The 21114-nt window shown below is 40.4% G+C and overlaps 1 protein-coding gene across 1 annotated transcript in view; it reads left to right on the top strand.

Annotated features, from left to right (window-relative positions):
- TENM1 (teneurin transmembrane protein 1) overlaps positions 1-21114 on the top strand; it is a 431171-nt gene that overhangs the window by 303460 nt on the left and 106597 nt on the right. Inside the window, exon 22 of the mRNA XM_018558628.1 lies at positions 16346-16500. Within this exon, the coding sequence (XP_018414130.1) occupies positions 16346-16500 (155 nt within the window). The remainder of the gene's footprint in view (positions 1-16345; positions 16501-21114) is intronic.

The raw sequence follows: 21114 nt of genomic DNA, 5'->3' as shown, positions 1-21114 counted from the left end.
GTCTGGAACTCACTGTCTCAAGTGGTAATTTCCGCAATTAATATGGGATCATTCAAGAGGCTTTTGGACGACTTTCTGAGAGACCGAAATGTACAAGGGTACAGGTACTCTTAAGAATGAGAACACTCATGGACTATACACACACACACACACAACAGGTTGGACTTGATGGACTTATGTCTTTATTCAACCTCAAATACTATGTTACTATGTTACTATGTTACAACTTTCTTAAAATTATTCCAGGGTTTATCTTCACCCTGTGCAGGTTTTTGTTTTGTTGCTGATGATGTAGTCATGAAGGCCACAGTTACAGTATATGTAAAATAAACAAGGAAAAGCTCAAGACAGGGGTTCTGTAGGTGAACATTAGCATTTCAGTTCCCAGTCCCAACCTAACTAGGTCTACAAAGCAATGGGGGCCCTACAGTACTATATTTCACATGCCTTCACCAATAACATTCCCTTGGTTCATTTGCACAGTAATTGATGTGTACAATAGAGGTAAAACTGTGTGAAATGCCAAGTCATTAACACATGCTTCAAAAAGATTAAACATTAAAGTGATATTAAACCTTCGCGATTTTTTTCATTTTTTCAATTAATTTTTTAATGTCATCGTTCTCAAGTGGTATCCAGACCTCTAGGCTCCTCCCATGTACGGGTGTCTCTATCAGCTAATCGACTGCTGTGGAGGCACCCGTATTTGCATGGTCATTGCCGTGCCTGCTCCATAGAGACACACACAGAGTGCAGCCAATGCCCCCATCCTGCAGTCACAGCCTGACTGACGGCAGAAGGAGCCTATGCCTATGGAGCCTATGACATTTGAGTAGAAAAAAATGCATGTAAACACAAAAAAATGTCAATGCCTATAAATACACTTAAAATGGCAAAACATAAGGCAAAAGCATTTTTTTATGTGCTTCTGCATGATGAAGAAAAGTACTCTCATATAAACTAGTCCTTGATTGAACAGCTGTATTTATTAACCACTTACCATCCGCCCGTTGTAAAAAAAATGGGCGAACGGCAAGCTCCTATCAACGCGGAGCCATAAAGCCATCTTCTCTGCTCTAGGGTTTGCGTGTGCGCCCGAGCAGAAAATAGACTTGTGCGCCGTCAGAAAATTAGTTTCGTTTCAGAATATCCATTATTTTGTATTTCGTAATTCGTGTCGGAAACTCAATTCGGATTCGTACAAAATACAAATTTTCGTTAGTTTCATCACATTTTCGTAACTTTACGAACATTCGTTATGATGAAGTTAAAAAGCAAAAATACCTCTGTTAATATTGGAGTCGATGGTAGTTTTTTTTAAAATCCGAAATACGAAATTCTGTTCAACTCCAATATATTAACAAAGGTATTTTTGCTTTTTAACTTCATCATAACGAATGTTCGCAACGGAACGAAAATACGTTAATGGAATTTCGTATTTCCTGCCTGTATTGTAATGCAACCCTCAGCAGCAGAAGAGAAAACCTCTGATTGGTCAACCAAACGAAATACGAAATTCCGTTAACGGATTTCGGATTCGAATTTCGTATTTCGGATAATAAAAAAAAAACTACCATCAAGGCATCAACTCCAATATTAACAAAGGTATTTTGCTTTTTAACTTCATCATAACGAATGTTCGTAACGGAACGAAAATACGTTAATGGAATTTCGTATTTCCTGCCTGTATTGTAATGCAACCCTCAGCAGCAGAAGAGAAAACCTCTGATTGGTCAACCAAACGAAATACGAAATTCCGTTAGTGGATTTCGGATCCGAATTTCGTATTTCAGATTTTAAAAAAAACTACCATCAAGGCATCAACTCCAATATATTAACAAAGGTATTTTGCTTTTTAACTTCATCATAACGAATGTTCATAACGGAACGAAAATACGTTAACGGAATTTCGTATTTCCTGCCTGTATTGTAATGCAACCCTCAGCCGCAGCGGATCCGAATTTCGTATTTCAGATAAAAAAAAATCTTGTCATGTTGTTCAACCTCATTTACAGGGGTAATATTAGTTCCTGTTTCAACGAAATTTGGATCCGAAATTCGTTAACAGGATATAATTCAGAAACTGCGATTCAGATTTCGGATGCTTCCGAATTTACGAATTTCTAGCTGCATTTTACAACAGAAAAAGGCAGCATGTAAACAGCCGGTAAGCGGCTTTTATACATACAAGCGATCGGCGGCTCTATAGCCATCCGATTGCTTGTATGTGCTGTCCTGCTCAGTGCGCCCCCCCTCCGGCAGCGCCGCCCCCCCTGCAACGCCCTTACCTTCCATCCCGGGCTCTGCTGTCCCCTCTGCAAGCCCAGGACCAGCTCTGGTGAGTGTCAGCAGGAGGATCGGAGGGAGATCAGCATCTTCCTCCTTGCTGATCTTCTCTCCGATGCCTGAATGCGGAAGTGATGTGTATTACATCACTTCTGCATTCAGCTGTCATTCCTCTGGCTGCTATAGCCAGAGAAGAAGCTGATGAAGCAGATCTCAGCTTCATCAGCTTCTTTGGGGGTCCCCAGGTGACATTAGGGGTGTTAGAAACCCCTAATGTCTCCATGAAGAGGACCTGCCAGTGTGCCTGTGCTATCACATAGGGGGATTGTTAGGCCCCTATGTGGTAGCAATAACATTAAGTGTAAAAAAAAAAAAAGTAAAAAAAAAAAAGTAACATATAAAAAAATGTAAAACCCCCACACAAATGTAAGTCCCCCCACGTACATATAAATGTAAAAACACGTTGGGTGCGCCAACGTGCGAAAACAACAATTGCGCTGCCCATGTTACATATCACCACAAATGTCAGAGTGCAAGCAATAATTTTTGGGCCGTTAATCAATGATAACACTTAACTGATGAGCGATAAAAGCTTTTAAAGCGTTGCCTATGCCCAATTTTGGATATTGTATTTCTTTGCGGTTCCGCGGGTGCCTGCAATTTTAAGGCTTGACATATTTGGTTTCTATTTATCTGACGCAACCCCGTCTTTTATATTTTACAAAAAAATTGGGTCAATAATGTTTTATAGCATAACAAAGGGGAAACAGGTTTTTTTTTTCAAAATTTGTGATCATTTTCCCTTCATATAGTAAAATATAAAACCCGCAGTGGTGATTAAATACCACCAAACGTAAGCTCTATCTGTCCCCAAAAAATGGTATAAAATTAATTTCAGTACAGCGTTGCATGATGGAATAAACGTCAGTCAAAGTACTGCAGCACTGAATACTGAAAAATGGCCTGGCCAGGAAGGGGGTTTAACACCACGGTGGTTACGGACCAGTAAAATTTAGTTTCGTGTCACTTCCATGTTTTACAAGCATCTAAATGTGCCAGTCTACTTAGTAAACTTTAGAAGAACTTTGCATCAATTAACTTGATTCACTTTGACTTTGAACTTCATTTTGCATTCCGGGTGTGACAGACAACAGGCACTAATTGAATGCATATAATTCTGCACCATGGGCTACTCAGTTTTGCGCAGTGGGATATTTGATTATTACTTAGATCCTTAGAACTTGTTCTTAACCCTTTATTTAATGTTACAATCATATTTTAGATGTTAATTAGAATCCACAATCTGGCTCCAAGGTACTATTGATTTTTTTCCCCAAATGTTATTCCCTTCCAAATCCCAATTTTACAAATAAATACATTTAAAAAGTCTGAATTGCAACATTTTATTTGTGATTAAAAGTCTCCCAGTGGTTAGGGGAAACTGCTGTTTCATCAGATTCTCCCCTTAACCATAATCATTTAAATGTTGAACAGGTGGCAGAAGGCAGATGTAAACCCTTAAGGAGAATTAATGCAGACACTATCTATATAAATGAAGTAAAAGCAAGTGACAACTAAGTCCCTTTAACACCGTGTGCCTCATTTGAAGGAAAAAGTTCTGCAATAAAATCTACCACAAAAAAAGTATCAGGAGTTCTGCAATAGACAAAGGATCATATATAAGTTGGTAGCTTATAGCTTATGCAGACGAGCAAACCTTTCTTAATAACTACACACGGATTACTTTACTTTCCACAGCTAAAGTTAAAAAAAAATGTGTTTTAATTGAATGCCATACTCTGGGCAGAATGATAATTTACACACCGCACTGGATGTTATGTGCAGAGGGCAGCTGCAAAGTGAAAAAATCTTAACTTGCCCTTCTCCAGGCAGAATGCCCAGCTTCCAGGGACTGAAGAGAGGGAGAGATGTGAGCTATACAGCGTTCTAGTCGCTTAACCCACCCCTTTTCACTATCAGGGTCCCATAGGTCCCTTTCTTCCGTGCCCTGAAGCTGGGTGTTCTGTGTGGGGGGGTGGCATGCTGCAATGTAAGATTTTTCTTCTTTGCAGCTACCCTCTGCACATAGCACCCAGCTTTTTAATGATAATTTACACATCCAGTGTGGTATGTAAATTGTCATCGTGCCCAGAGCATGGCCTAAAGTAAAACCTGGGCAAACAGCTAAATATATATGTTTACTGCATTAGGTATACATCACTTCTATTGATGGAATTATTACAGACATGTATATAGCATCAACATTTTTTTAAGCACATACGGAGCGGATTCTTCACATTTAAAGCTGTGAAAATGTGGAACAGACTCCCCCAGGAGCTAGTTCTAGCTAGCTCAGTTAACTGTATTACAAACAATCTGAATGTATTCCTAAATGCACAGAATATTACTGGATAGTGAGTTCTTATAGGTATATTAAGCACCAGAGATTGTTGCTCCAGGGAATATCAGATTGTCTTATGGGATCAGGAAGGAATTTTTTTTCCCTGTTGGAGCAAATTTAACCATGCTTTATAGGGTTTTTTTGCTTTTCATTCTATTCTAGATCAACAGTGGGTAATTGTGGGAATAGCCTTTTGTTTAGGCTTTTCTTCGTTTTTTATATATCTGTAAGTTGAATTCAATGGGCATGTGTCTTTTTTTCAACCTGACTAACTATGTAACTATGTAACATCTTGACTGGCAAATGTCTCATTGCTGTCTATTTGTTTTCCAATTTTTTTTGAGCAAAATTAAAAGTAAACGTCTACATAGAAGTCTACAAAACAGAAATAGAAATCCCACTTTATTACAATTCACAGATCAGAGATTGGATTGTAAAAAATTTGCTCCTCAATCATATCTATGGCACGCTCCTATGAACAGGTTAAAAAGCCAGCTTTCATTTTGCCCATCTTTCGACCATGGAGGTGGATCAAATTATTGGATGGTGCAGATAAGCTGTAATAAATGGCATTCTTAGTAATTGGGTGTTTCCACTCTTCTTTATTTTATTTGTAATCTGTGAGAATGCATCTCCCAGAAGACTGAGCGCAAGCCACAATAGAGAGATTTTCAATTTAGATTTGTGTTAAAAGCTTTAGTTCAGCTTGGTTCCAAAAGGCTGGTAAGAATCCCTTGGTTGTATTTGCACACAGGAATGTCAGTTCAAACATATCTACCCCACAAATGTTTAGGAGCACCACCTGTTCAGCATGACAAGCATGTCTGCTTTATTCAATCTTTAGCAGTGTTTATCTGTTGCTGTATTATTCAGCATCCAGGTACACATTTCTCAAAATAGACAAGGAATGTACACTTATTTTCTACAATCCAGTTTTGCAGCAAAAAATACCCTAAGTTTTAAAAATCATCGATAATTGTGGCAGTGTGTATAGGTAAAAGTAGGGGAAGCAAGAGTCCAGTAGCAAGAGTGTTAAATAAACTTTCATGGGTTTACAGCAATAATATGAATTGCACAGAAATGGTGAAACAAGCAGAAATATGCCATTGCAGCTAATGGACTTTGCCAGGTCAAACTTGGCAAATACACTCTATCACAATATTAGCAAAACATAAAGGCCCCTGAAGTACCTTAACAGAAGAAAACAAAGAAAATGGTAAATCTGGTGGAAACTAGCTAATTCCCACTTTGATAAATGTGCCTTCTATAAAAAGAATATCACTTGCCCATACAATCACAATAGAAAAGTTGGAAAAGTCGGATAAAACTTGATTTCAGAAATAAAGGGGAAAACTTTCTAGGTTCAAACTGAATATATTTGCTGATGTAAAGCTACTGAAAAAAAACTCTGTGGGTGAGACTCCTGTGAATATAATCAGATGTGCCAAACTGGAAAGCTGTGAATGGATAAATGGGCTCTGTAAGTTTTTGGGTAAACCTTTATTCACATTACAGTAGGTGAAAAGTATACACATTTCTAGCTATTAGATCACACCTTCCCCCTGTTCTGATAGTCTCCACATACATTTAAAAAAAACAGCATCTTTACCTATATTTTGAATCCTTATATGTGGGCACATGACCACAAATCCTGCAGCTAATCCCCCTTCCTTTGCAGCTGGTGGCCATGGACTATCTCCCAGCTGACAATGCCTCTAAGCTGGTGGGTGCTGGCATAATGACTTTACCGTTAAGAGGAACTGGGAGATGCAGTTTGGAGGGACAACAATATTAAATGAAGGATCCACAGCACAACTAGCAGGGTCAATAGGATACTTCTTGGAACACAAGGGGAACTGTAAAAAAAAAAAAAAGAATAATAGATAGGGTACTGAAAGCAGGAATAGTATTTTGGATGATTTTTCAGTTTAGTGTTCTCAAACTGCTTATATAGCTGTATAACCGCCATCTTCAGATGCTAAAAGATCTTTACCAATTTTGCAGAACTCACCCTGGGACCCAAGACCTGAAATGCTCTATTATGACATCTGTTGTTCACTAAAGTCCGAACTCTGTCAGGCCTCATTCTGCCCCTCCATCCTAGCCCTTTACTATGAAGTGTGGCTTAATGTAGTCAGTATATGCAAAGCAGGGATCCTTTCAGCATTTCTTAAAGAATGTAGCAACATTTCCAAATGTATCCCTCTTGCAGCCATGTTTTTGTCAATGTGTATGAGGCCTGCTTTGTTTCATTTGCATTTGCATTACAGAAAATGCAATTATTTAATTGGACAATTGCGCTTCTGTGGGGAAGGGATATATGCACAAGAAAGTAAGTTCATAGTTTATTTCTCTTGTAAAGTAAAAATACCTCGGATGGTAGCTCATGCAAATGAAATAAGCACTTTCTGTCATTCATCAAATCCTTGGAGATATAATTAAAGTCCTTTTTGGTAGGTCACTCTTAAGTAATGCACAGATATAGAATGTCCATTGACATTTTTTCCTAATCAGAAGTGGGATTTTTGGCTTAAAGTAGTTGTTTTATTCCAAAATGATCTGGCAGCTTTTCAAAAGCTATTAGAACTTGAGTTTTCTTTAACTTTGCAGAGTACATTTTTTTGCCTTAAACTATCACCTGTCATAATTTGTGGGAATGTAGAATACTGGCGTATTAAATTTAAAGCTGAACTCCAGGCAAACAGTTATCTATACAGATGTAATACATATATGCAAATAGTTTTACTTGTCAAAGATGTGTGACTCTGTTCAGCCAGTCTTATAGTTAATGTCTCCCTGCTAGACAGCATGGTCAGATCTTGGACTGCTCTGCAGACCACATTGAAGTTAAACAATGCAGCCAGGTCCCGGACATGCCCTAGCCCAGTGATGGCGAACCTTTTTGAACCCGAGTGCCCAAACTGCGACGCAAAATCAATTTATTTATCTAAAAGTTCCAGCGCTGAAATTAAGTTTGGTATTGCAGTTTGGGTCCTCGGGTTTAAGAAACGTTCAACATCACTGCCTAACGGCCTTGTACGGCTCTCACGGGGGACCTGAACCTCCCCGGATCGCCTCTGTAGTCGGGCCGGTCACAATCAGGCAGTAGCGGTGACCTCTAAACAGGCAGATTAGACTGCCGCTTGCGGGGGCCTCCCGGGGTCCTAGCGAGGAGGAAGCAGCCGTCTAACCTACCTGTTTATTGGCTGCCGCTGCCTAATTGTGACTGGCCCGCATACCAAGGTGATCCGGGTCAGTCGGATCTATTTCAATTGGTGGTCCCTGAACGCAGTGGTGTATTCTGGTTTGGGGCTAAACCCGGGCGCCCCCACCCCCACTAAATTTACCCCACCCCTTCCTGTTTAATACTTTTTCCGTGACCTGTCAGTCGCTGGATACAGTGCAAACACTGTATCCAGCTTTTGACATGTTCCGCTATTAGCATAGCAGGAAAGCTGTGGTCTCAGGGGGGCTTAGCAGGATTTGTGGTGAGCTCTGTGGGGTCTATGGTTGGCAGAGCCCACCACAGATCCTGCACAGGCCCGAGACCCTGCAAAGCCCCCCACAGATCCTGCACAGCCCCCTGGAGGCCCTGCAGTCTGCAGGGTCTCAGGGGGGCTGTGCAGGATTTGTAATGGGCTCTGCCCACCATGGGGCTGCAGAGCCCACACAGATCCTGCAAAGCCCCCATGAGACCCTGAAGTCTGCCAGATCTCAGAGGGGCTGTGCAGGATCTGTGGTGGGCTTTGCAGGCGGCAGAGCACCCTACGGATCCTGCAAAGCTCCCCACATATCCTGCAGAGACCCCCTGAGACCCTGCAGTCTGCCGGATCTCAGGGGCGCTGTGCAGGATCTGTGGTGGGCTTTGCAGGATCTGTGGGGGGTTTTGCAGGCTCCAAAGCCCCCCACAGATCCTGCACAGCCCCCCTGAGATCTGGCAAAGCCCCCCACAGATCCTGCAGAGACCCACTGAGACCCTGCAGTTTGCCAGATCTCAGGAGGGCTGTGCAGGATCTGTGGGGGGATTTGCAGGCTGCAAAGCCCCCCACAGATCCTGAAAACCCCCCACAAATCCTGCAAAGCCCCCCACAGATCCTGCAGAGACCCTGCAGTCTGCCAGATCTCAGGGGGACTGTGCAGGATCTGCGGTGGGCTTTAGAGGCTGCAGAGCCCCCCATGGATCCTGCAAAGCCCACCAAAATGTATTGCACAGCCCACCTGTGACTCTTGGTGGGCTGTGCATAATCTATTCTGGGCCCTGCCAGCACAGTGCTCCTACCTTACATGGGAAGCCAAGCCTTCACTGCTGCCTCGGCGCCCAATCGTCTCACCTTCGCCGCTCGACTGGCCCCTTTGCGACGCCTCCTCCATCGCGGTCTCTGCCTTTGCCTCAGTCTTCACAGGCCTCTTCCATCTCCCCCTGTCTCCGCCCCCTGTCTCATGCCGCTCCGTCCCCGTTTCCTCACGTCCTCTCATCTCTGCCTCGATATCACTCCGTCTCCGGCCGTCTCATGCCGCTCAGTCCCCCGGCTCCTCCCGTCCTCTCACATCTCCGCCCCCATCTTCCTCTGTCTCCACCCCCTGGCCGCTCCGTCCCCTTCTCCTCCTGCTCGCTCGCCCGCCGATTTCTTCCCGTCGGCTACCTTAATGTTTTGGGGCCTGAACCTGGGCTTGCGTGCCAGCAGAAAGGGCCTCGCGTGCCCTCCCTGGCACGCGTGCCATAGGTTCACCACCACTGCCCTAGCCTATGACTTTGATGAGGTCACCCATGAACTCCCCTCTCCAGTAAGCATATTCTATGTAATAGACTGATAGCACAATGGCAAGCTAAAATATGGATGCTAGACTGAGTATTGTAGCCCAGCTTAACACATGGTCAAAAAACTTGTGGTTTCACAAGAGGCATATACTGTACCTTTTTATCAATTATAAAACAAACATCTTTATTGTGACCACAAGTTAAAATAATAGATAAAAAATATAAAACAAAGAACAGAGGTCCCTTTTACATTGCATTCTCCTTATAGTTGTATTCTGCCCTCAACTGCCACATTTACAATCAGTCATTTCATAATACAATCAGTCCAATTCATACAGCATATTTTCCAAATATTTAGATTTTGTTTTGTTTAATGATATCTTGTGGCAGATAGCGTTTCACACAAAGCTTCTTCAGGGGATAGAGGGTGAACTGTTCAGTGAAAAAAATATTTTATTTAAAAAGACACAAACACTTCTCAAACACAACCAAAACATAGATGGAATTATACACATGATTATTGTTGCATATATTTGTATATACTCATGTTTATTGATATTCACTGTGAGGCACAAATATGACGCAAGGGGTCTTGTCCAGCCTAGAAAGGGGAAAAAGAACCTCCCCTCTCTGCCAGAGCCTGGTGGGACCACAGCAAGGTGCAAAAAAGCTTGGCACAATATATTTATATTCATTAATCAAATACTCACAATCATCCAGTATATAGCTTAAGGACACTTCAAAAACCACTTACATCCTGGATTTGAGGAACACAATATTCACACAAACCAACGAAGTCTAACAGACTATCCTAGGACTCAAGGTAGGGGACTCATCATGTCAGATCTATGTGTACAAATAAACACAAACTGTGTAAGTATCCTAACTTCAGAAGCTAATTTCCATAATTGGTAGGAGCAATTATGGGAATTAGCTTCTGAAGTTAGGATACTTACACGGCTATACCGCACTGCAAGTAAAGATAGTAAAAGTGTAGGTCCAGCCTGACTGTTTTTTTTTATTTTTTAAATACATAAAAAATGTATTGTATCAGCTGTCACAGTGTCCAAAGCTCAAATGTAACCCCCAGTTATACATGTTATTTGCCTGTAAATGCCTATCTTGAATAAACATACAAAAGCCTGCTGCTGGGCATCTTGGATGTGATGTCAGCAGCCCCAACAGACACCGAGCTGTCACTTAAGTGACACATTATAGTATTCCTCTTTGCTCCTTCCCTGGCAGCTACATAAAAGGTTACATAGGGAGGTGAGGGGAGTAAAAAAGCTGGACCTGCACAGAGAGTAATTAGACACTCCCAGTAGAGGAGAGCGTTATGGCATGCAAGGAGAGAGTGGGCTGTGCTAGGGAATTGACTCTTCCTCAAGTAGTTCAAAGGCACATTGCATGTAAATAAATTATGATTTATAAAAAGGTAAAAAAAAACTGCAAGTAAGCATTTAAAATACTTACATTTTCTGTGCTTTTATGTGTAATGTTATAAGTTGATGACAGGATCTCTTTAAGAACAGTAGTTATTACTTCCCCATAGTATTAATGTGCATTACTTTGTATGCTGGGACGGGATTTTTATTTCTATCTCATTTTATCTGATGCTTTATAACGGAGCAGAAGCTACTAACTCCCCCATCTCTGAAAACAGAAAGCGAGTGAGGTAAAATAAATACGAGCTCAACAATAATGCAGGTTTGCATTAAGGAGCTTTTTCATGAAATGGTGTGAAATATCTAGAATTGTTTATGTGTAAAGGTATACTATGCAGCTTTGAAGATCTCCTGCTGCCAGTTTTTTGGTGACCCCTTTGATATTAGTTCAGACATACTGACAAGAGATAAGCAGTGAAACTTCATAGGCGTAATTTTCACAGGAAGGGTCTAGTGGTAAGCAAGGGTGGCTTAATAAATTCAAATAACGTGACAGATTTGAGAGGTGGTTGTTATAATCAGTCATGTATGGGCTAACACCAGTTATAATGATTGCTTTTAAGTGTCAGAAGCGCTTGTCTTCTTGGGTAGACTTTTCCCAGCATGATGGATAATCTTAGTGTGATCGGTTGCTGACTGTTTCATTCACTGTGGAGAAGGGAACAAACTTGTCACATAGCATAGGCTGCATCTATTTGAAGACTATGCTTGGTACATTAGTATCTCAAAAAATTGGCTTTTCTGTTTTCAGCGCCAGAAATTTCAACACCCAAATTCTTGGCATCAACAACGTTATTGCATGTGTAACAAACTTATTGCACCTAAAAAAATTAATTTAACACACTTGAAGTAATCAGCATTTACTGAGGGTATGCTAATTTTAGACACAATGCGGTTGATTTACTAAAGGCAAATAAGCTGTTCATTTTGTAAGGGAATTCGCACATTGCAGGAAACGTTTCTCTTACCTTGAATGTGAATGTGGTGTCATTTCACTTTGCAAAGAATACCCAATTATGTGCAAGGAAAATGTAAAAAAAAAATATTTAAAATCCAGTTCTTATAACTGTGTCGTGGTTGCCAAAGTGAATGAAACACCATAAAATGTTATACAAAAGTTCACAGCGCTCAATAAATAAACTAAAAAACAAAAATGATATACCACATAAAATGATATACTATATAAAACAAGCAATATATCATAGATATTTCAATAAATAAAGTGCTCTTGTAAACTATTTAAATATAAAAGATGGTTTTGCCCATAGGATAAAGTGCTCCTGTACACTATTCATAATGTGTATGATGTGAAAACCAATATAAATCCTCAAATATCCCACATTTCATGAGAATCTTAATGTGCTCCTTACGATACATCCAAAAAGTCCAGCAGATGTGCTCAATTACTAAAGTGCTTCAAGTGAAGTGAACTTTGCCCCTCCATATGTGCCACATGTGCTGATCCTTTAAACCACACTCACCATAAAGGATGGACTATAAGTTAGAAATGGTCAAATACAGCTTAATTACTACAACTCTCCATTGTATTACTAGATGATGTCTGTTGTCCCCATGAGAGCAGAGCCAAGGATCCTATGCATCCCCACCAATGATGTTATCAGTATGGAATGCTCCCAATTATATGCATACACGATCTCACTTCAGCCTTGCTCTGTACACTGTATTTGACAAGATGACTCACAGGACCGGAGTGAAGGGGGAGCAAGACTGCAGGGGCTGGACCAGCAGCCAGCCAGGTCTTATTTTAGCTCCCTAGAGAAAATATGTGTCCCATTAGGGAGATTTCTCTTCACTTCCTGTCCAATGTCCACAGCAGGAAGTGAGAGAAAATCTCTCTAAAGTGAGGGAAATCCCTGGTAGTCAGCAGGGTAACCAGAACTAGTGTCCCCATTTGAAGATTACTATCTGTTCCTGCACTGATGATAACCCTAGATTTGGGATTTTTTTGAAAATAAATAAACTGCATTAATAATGAAAGCCTCTGTCTTTCATTATTTGTGCAGTTTTCAAAAAGATTTCTGTTTTTTTATTGAGAGTAGATGTAGAAGAATCCACTGAGATTGGAGTGTGAAAAGAGAAACAACTGTTGTTTATGTGTTATCTTGTGGGAGTCCTCCTAACACATACATCGCAGTATGTGTCACTGGTAGAGCTCAGTGGGAGCAACCCTGCTGCACAGATAAAGGGATAATACATTGCCATGTATTACAAATTCCTAGAAGTCTTTAATAACAGTATATAGCTTCACATGTGATAAATACACCAGCAGTGATACTCTGAAATATGTGTAATGCAATGTCTACTTGAAGGGTCTACTCATCTCTTCATCACCATTGCTTATTTACTTTAAGTTCCAAGGTTGCAGCTGAGTTCTCTATGTGACCTCTGGGTCACCATTTGAGCATAGCTTGTGTGTGGCCCATTACTGATCTGCATGTACTGCTATGACAGTATGTCAGGGAACCAAGAAACCAGACAGAAAGTTAAAGTGCATGTTTAAAATATAAAAAGAGTTTATTAAAAATAACAATAAACATAAATGCAAAAACAAAGGAGAAAGTCCAGGACATTGTCAGTGCCAAGCCAGAGGTCAGAAGCTACAGCGGGTAGTCGGCCGAACCAGGTCAGGGAGCACTGAGAGCAGGATAAACGGAAACTAGCTAGAGCCAGGAACCAAGAGATTTGTCAGAGCCAGGGTCATACACGGAGAAGAGGAACTACAGCAGCGCATTTGGTTGATCAGAACAAACGCAAGGGCGGAGACTGAATGGACAAGCTGATGGTTATATAGTGAGCTGGTGTTTGCATCATCACTCTGAGGCAGGACTTTGGCAGAAGTTTTGACAGTAGTAGCAGAATGATGATGTTAACTGGTTTGAGCATAAGAGGGAGCCAAAGAGGAACAATGGTGCCAGAAACACTACACAAGTCATGCTGCAAGCAACTGGACAAGGAAGGGTAAGAAACCTTGACAGAGTATTAGGAATTTAGGTTGGGGGACAGCATGTGTCCATAGATGATAAACAAAAAACTATTAAACAGTAAAGCACATTTCTAATCCTTCTCTTGTTGATGCCAACATTTAACATGCTAAGCATTAAGTCTGTTTATGCCTTGACATATACACTATTTAGAGGGAACTCTAGAGATCATCTTGTCATTATTTAAAACTATCTACATTCTGAAAGTAATATGTCATGAATACAAAGCTTGTAGTGTGGCAGATACATTCACTATTAACTGTACAAATTTGACTTTTATAGCTTGTAAGTGGGAACAGCTCCTGAAAATGTAGAGCAAATTATATTAATGAAAGAACTCTGAGGGATTTTGAGAACTCTGAGGGATGTGAGACAAATATATTGTATGCATTTAAAGGCATAGTGCTTCTTTAACCCTCAAACCTACATTCTGTCCTATAACATAAAAACACACATGTGCTTTGCTGGCCATAGAAAATAATTGCTGCCTCTTGCTTTAGTTTAGCACTAGGGATAGGTTTGGGTTCAGCTCGAACATGAGTTTGAGGCAAACCCAGCCTGTTCATGCTTTGCCGGACTGCCAAGCAAACTGCTCAAAATTGGCCAGTTTGCCTGTTCAAATCATCACCTGCTGAAATGTAAACAAATAGCCAGGGTTCCTGCGTGAGGTCCCTCACCAAATATGGTTATGACCAATGATAATGTTAACCTTCTACAATCCCATTGCTAAATAACAGATCCCCAGTCTGGATGACCTAATTGACCATATTTGCTTGTGACCATATATGGTCAATGCCATCACCCAGGATCCCAGACATGATTTCAATTGCTGAATGCCATGATTACCAATGGATTTACATTGCTGAATGATGTGATTGACAATGCATGTTGGGGGACATTAGTGACATTTTGTTATTAAAGGAATTTATCACAGTGTTAGCGTGTTTATTTACAGTTTACTCTTCTGGGAATGAGTAATAACTTCCTAAATAAGCCCCCCCCAACGAACCCCTACATTATTTTTGAGGGATAAGTTGTGGGGAAGAGTCTCTTGTCCCTCAACATTGTGACAGGATGCCATGCAAGGGGAAAGGCTTAGGTACCACATCAATGTTAAAAGGCATGTGGCCTGGTATAGTACAGGGACTGTACAGGCTACATGCCTGAATAAGGGTCTGGTTAAATTATTACTTCTATAAAAATGTTCAAAATGTAACCATTGCCACGGCAGAACTGTATAACCAGTGTTGTGTTTTCCATAATGGCACACGTGGGCCAGTGTCTAGGACACCAGGGTTAGAGATGACAGCAGTAAGCCTCAGAATTTATTTATTGAAATATATTTTCCCTGTACTGAGGCCCTTTGCTTCCCATCTCTGGAAATTTGTGGATACATTGAGCCGGAGAATGTTAGGGGGAAGTAGTTACTAGGAATGATGAGAGGAATCAGAAGGCTCTTCAAAGTTCAATAAACTTGAAACCATCTCTCCTTTCTCTTGTTTGGTGAATAATTTCAGAATGAGGCAACATGGTGTTTTAATATACTTCAATGGAGGCATTATTCCAGCTGCAATGCCTCCAGAATGCGTCATGCACTCTATTTTTTGACACACAGCTACACAACGCTAACGCCCATGTGTGAACAGCGCTGGGCTGTTGCTATTGCTTTATGCTTTATATTGCATGAGCGTTAACAGGCGGCAGAGAGGCATTACAAATGCTTTCCTAATGTTTTAATAAGGAGTTGCGCTAATATTGCGCAACATAAAAATTTTCAACTACCACCATTTTATTCTATAGGGTCTTGGCATTCAGAAAATATATAATGTTGGGGGGTTTTACGTCATTTTCAGGCCTAAAATGTGGAATATAACATGGGTGCAAAAAATGAAAAAAGGGCCTCAGTCATGAAGGGGTTAAAACACGTGCGGAAGAGGCCTAACAGTGATGCAAGGTGCACAAAAGGGCTGCCTAGGGCAGCACAATGTCTGAATACAGCCCTGTGTATGATCGCAATGTACCCAATAAATCAAGCTTGTTCAGTAAGACAAAGCAAAGTGCAAAGGTGTAGTGCAAAGTACAGAAACCCAAAACCATTACATATTTCATTTTACTAAAGCTAGCTTACTAAATTTTGAAGACTAACTGATTATTATGGGATGTTAAATTGTGCCCTTTTTCTCATAGGCAATGTTTCTTAAAATGCTGGCTTCACTATGTCATTTGAAAAACTGAACAGGTCTGTGGCAGTGTAAGCACCATTTCAATACTTGCATAAGCATGATGGACCAGTAAAAACAGTATTGTAAACAAAAAGACACATAGCTAGCTGGGCTGTAGTTTCCCATGTCTCTACTGTATAATGGTGCTATAATGGTAAGCTATTCTTACTGACAACTATGCCTTGTGACAATAAATTTAATACATTGATTGTGATCTTCATCTTCCCCAGGTATAACTGTTGATGCACATGGGTTCATTTATTTTGTGGATGGTACCATGATTCGGAAGATTGATGACAGAGGCATAATTTCAACAGTTATAGGACTCAATGGTTTAACCTCAACTCAACCCTTAAGCTGTGACTCAGGGATGGACATCAGCCGGGTAAGAAATATATCATTCTACTACACAATAGAATTTATGTAATGTGACTATTGGTAATGTATTTAACCACTTGAAGACCAGGGTGTTAAACCCCCTTCCTGCCCAGGCCATTTTTCAGTATTGAGCGCTGCAGTACTTTGACTGACGTTTATTCCGTAATGCAACGTTGTACTGAAACTAATTTTATACAAATTTTTGAGGACAGATAGAGCTTTCTTCTTCTTTATTTTTTACTATATAACAAAAAAGTACCCTAAATTTGGAAAAAAATCTGTTTCCCTATGAAATGTTATGAAACATGTATTGTTACCCCAATTTTTTGGTAAAATATAGAACACGGGGTCATGTCGTGTAAATAGACACCAAACATGTCAAGCCATAAAATTGCGAAATCGCAGAAAACGACCACACCCAAAATTGGCCATAGGCGACTCTTCAAACGCTTTTACCGCTCATCGGTTTAGTGTTATCAGTAATTAATGGCCCTAAAATTATTGCTCTTACACCAACATTTCTGGCGATATGTAACATGTGCAATGTAATGGGCGCAATCGTCATTTTCGCACATAGGCGCACCCGACAGATGTTTGCGTGTGTATGTGGGGGGGGGGACTTCAAAAAGATTTTGTGTTATTTTAACATTGTTATATTTGTCACTATTTTTTTAAGTTTCTTTATGCTTTACTTTTGTTTAACTTTTTTTTACACTTAACTTTATTGCTATCACATGGGGGGGTAAGAAACCCCTATGTGATTGCCAATTCAAATAACTGGTCCTCTCCATGGAGACATCAGGGGACCCCCAGAGAAGCTTATGAAGCAGAGATCGGTACTGGGGGCGCACACCCCAGAGACGCCTGATCGCTTGAATGTAAACAGCTATCGCTGGCTGTTTACATTTCTAACAGTTTTCCCACTCGTGTGTGCGCTGAGCGCCGCACACGAGCGGAGGGAGGGGCAGGAAGTCTTAAGACTCCCTCCTGCTCCTATAAGGCTTGCGTCCGGTCGTTCAGGCACAGCCATGGACAGGAGGTGGTTAACGGTCAGACCACTTACAATTGATATTTTATTCTTTGGTAAATGCTTATTAAACCACCTTGTTCTGTCTCTCAGGGACTTTGGTGATACAATTTCTGCACAATTATTAACGCTTTTAGTTGAACTTTTACGTTAAATAATGGAGAATGCAGCAAGAGGAGTGGAAACCCACCAGGATAAGCAGGAACACCCAAACCTCAAAAGTGGGTAAAACACAGCCAGAAAATATGACAAAGAGCTTACTATTAGAGTTCCCAAGATTAATAAGTAGACAGCAGGTGACAAAGCCCAAAAGATTCTTATAACAAAAATATTAATATTGGGTGGACTGTCCCTTTAAACAATTATATATACTTTCTTGTCTAAACTGAACTGTGGATATGTTTTAGTTTCACAGTAATAGATTGGGATTGGCAAAAGCAAATGTCCTCACAATTTTGTGAATATTTCTCATGCTATGTTGAGAGTAATAATTGTTAACATAGATAAAGACTGAATTGATATACATATTTATATTTCATTAGTTGTAGGGAAAAAATACCTCCTCACCATCAGTTGGAGACTGTTTGCTAAGCATTAAATTGACATATGATTTTATTTTGTTTTCTGTCCTGAGACTCTGGTTTTATGAGTGTTAATAGTACCCACTTGGGGATAGACACCTGCTACATTATCTGTTAAAAAACTGAAACTTTATGAAGTGCGAGTGTACATCAATTACTGTTGTATTTTTCTAGCAGTCGCAGTAAGGCGAAAACAGAGAATGTGATTTAGTTTTTCTTAGCTTTCTTTGTCACTTTAGGAAGAAGTCCAATATCTAACAAAGGAAAGAATAGACTGAATAAAGATGTGATCGCCTGGCCTTATTTATCTTTATTTATAAGTTAAAATGACACCCACAGCCACCAATCAGATTCAAGCTTTCACTTTGTAAAGGTTGCTTTCCAGTGCATGCTGTGATCCGACTGGTGGCTGCAGGGCAAAAAAATAATAGCTTTCCTAAATTTGGCAAATGATAACTTAGGTCCGTAGATTCCCAGTAGTAAAATTTCACAGGTCATTACTGTTAATTACCTGTGAAATTTGCTTCTTATCCTGGCAGAGCTGTAGTGCACCAGACCATCCCACTTTTTTTTTGGGGGGGGGGGGGAGTGTAAGAATTTAGTTTCCAGGGATCACCTTTTTCTTACTTGTTTCCTGAAATGTTCTTAACATTTAGGGCTTGTTCTTACCATGTCGGGGCCATGTTGAGACCAGAACGTTTTTTTCTCGGACCAAAAAAGCATTCCAATGGGCTTGTCTATGGTATTTCTGGGCTTGTCTCATTTTCTCTGGTCTGGAATGCACTGGAACACATGGAAATGCATAAAAACACATGGGAAAACACTGGAACACACTGGACTGCACCTGAAAGCAGTACAATGTTGCAAAACACACTGCAGTGCGTTTGCAGAGCTGCTCCAAATCTGGTCTGGACATGGTGTGAACATCATTGGAAATGACAAGAAGGCACTATTTAAGCCTGGAGGAAAACAGGTTTAACCAGAGCATTTGAAGAGGCTTCTTTATGATGAGAAATAGACTTTCTCAGGAGATCTAGCCAACTGATTAAAAAGACTGGATTTTGAAAAAAAAATTTGCACAAAATATAATTAATATATTAATATTTATAAGAAATAACTCTGTAGATTGTTGATCCGAAGAGTATCTGATACCCTAGCGGATCAGGAAAGATTTTTTTTTAAACTTCTGGAGCAAATTAGACCATGCTTTATAAGGGCTTTTTTGCACTCCTCTGGATTAACTGTGTATTTAGAGTTCTGAGGATGCAGGTTGTTTATATTTCTTTTTGTCTTTTAACCCTCTTTGTGTGACTACCATAGTTCCTATTTGTTGAAAAAATTTTAAAGTGTGCCTTTATCATTCATATAACATAGCCACAAAAGCAATCTTAAAATAGTATAAGATGGCTAAATCATGCACCATCAATGCTAGCTGCTAGGAATAACAAAAAAAGAGATCTTATACATATGATAAGTGCCATCTACAAAACTCAACTCGCATTATGGTTGTAGTTGCACAACTGTATAAACATGAGCAAAAAAATTGATATAATCCAGATCCTGGGTTAGTCTGCAGTCATCCACTAGTTAAAAAGGTTTATCCACTCGTTGAAGAACCGCTGAACTCCCACAAACTCATATTGTATCATCCATGTAAAAAGATGTTCTTAATATCCACTTCACATGAATGGCAAATGGCCAGCAGCTGTCAGACAGTGACAACTGCTGGCCATTACGTAGCTACCTGCAATCATCCATTATCAACTTCCCATGCAACTCTACGATATTATGAGACTGAATGCATAGAGCTGCAAAAAAAGTCAGTGCTGGATGACTGCAAAACTGAGAAATGTGTTGTGATTATTATTTGGCTGGGAGCAGTGATTTTAAAAATGCTTGAATGCACAATTCCTTTAAATAACATGCTTGGGGATGCCCTGAACCTGCCTGTGAAGTGGTGCACCTGTACAATGTATACAACCTACTGCAGCAAAACTGACATTTCCAAAGAAAAAAAATGCTGTTTAAATTCTGTTTGTAAACAAAGTGGGTGGGAATTCCCTTCATCTATAGCAGACCCTATCTTATATGAGGGTCTGATAAAGATGTTAAGGGGGACCCCACTCCCCCAAAAAAGTTGTAGGGTCCCTCCAAATTCCATTTCAGGCCCTTCAGGTCTGGTATGAATTTTAAGAGGAAACCCATGCAGCAAAAAAGATTACATGGGTTTCCCCCCCAAATTAATCACCAGACCCTTATCCAAGCACTCATGACAGCCCCCCTCCTGAACCATACCCGGCCACATGCCCTCAAAATGGGGGGGTGCTTTACCAGGGAAGACCCATGTTGACCCATGTTGATGAGGACAAGGACCTTTTCTACACAACCCTGGTCTAGTTGTTGTGGGTGATCTGTGGGTTGGGGGCTAAGTGGAATTTGGTAGATGCTGCCTCCCCTATGTAAATGTGTAAGGGATAAATAGTACCCTTAGTCATTTACAAAGAAGTAAGCAGTGAATAACGACACCCACACGTTTTACGAGTCCTATAAATAAATACAAATCCCATGTTGCACATCTATCTTGAATTATATCATCCAGCAATGCAAATTTTCACCAATCACGATCACCATGCTATCATCTGTATTATAAAGGAACGGGCAAGAATAGTGGTGACATAATTTAGTTAATATGGCCATGACCATATTTTAGCAACGATATCACTATCCCTATCCCTTTGCATATGGGGCCAGGGGTTCCCGGCCTTGTAAGTTAATGGGCCGGGTGATGTCGGGGGTTGCTAAGGATGTGGCGAGTACAAGCAACCATTGACAGCAGGTAGAAATACTAGCTAATAGCAGTAGAAATACTGGTATAATATATGATGGTTGGCATTTAGACAAACATCCGAACAAGCAAAGTTTGGTCCGAACCTGTGTTCAGTTCATGTCATCTTGGTCAGGTCATGAAGTAAAAACACTTCCTTGTTTACGATTCACTATATATATATATATA

The sequence above is a fragment of the Nanorana parkeri genome, unplaced genomic scaffold (assembly GCF_000935625.1).
Source record: "Nanorana parkeri isolate BGI_ZX_2015 unplaced genomic scaffold, ASM93562v1 scaffold349, whole genome shotgun sequence".
Taxonomy (NCBI): domain Eukaryota; kingdom Metazoa; phylum Chordata; class Amphibia; order Anura; family Dicroglossidae; genus Nanorana; species Nanorana parkeri.
Note: the sequence above shows the minus strand (reverse complement) of the source record. Positions and strands in the feature narration are given on the sequence as shown.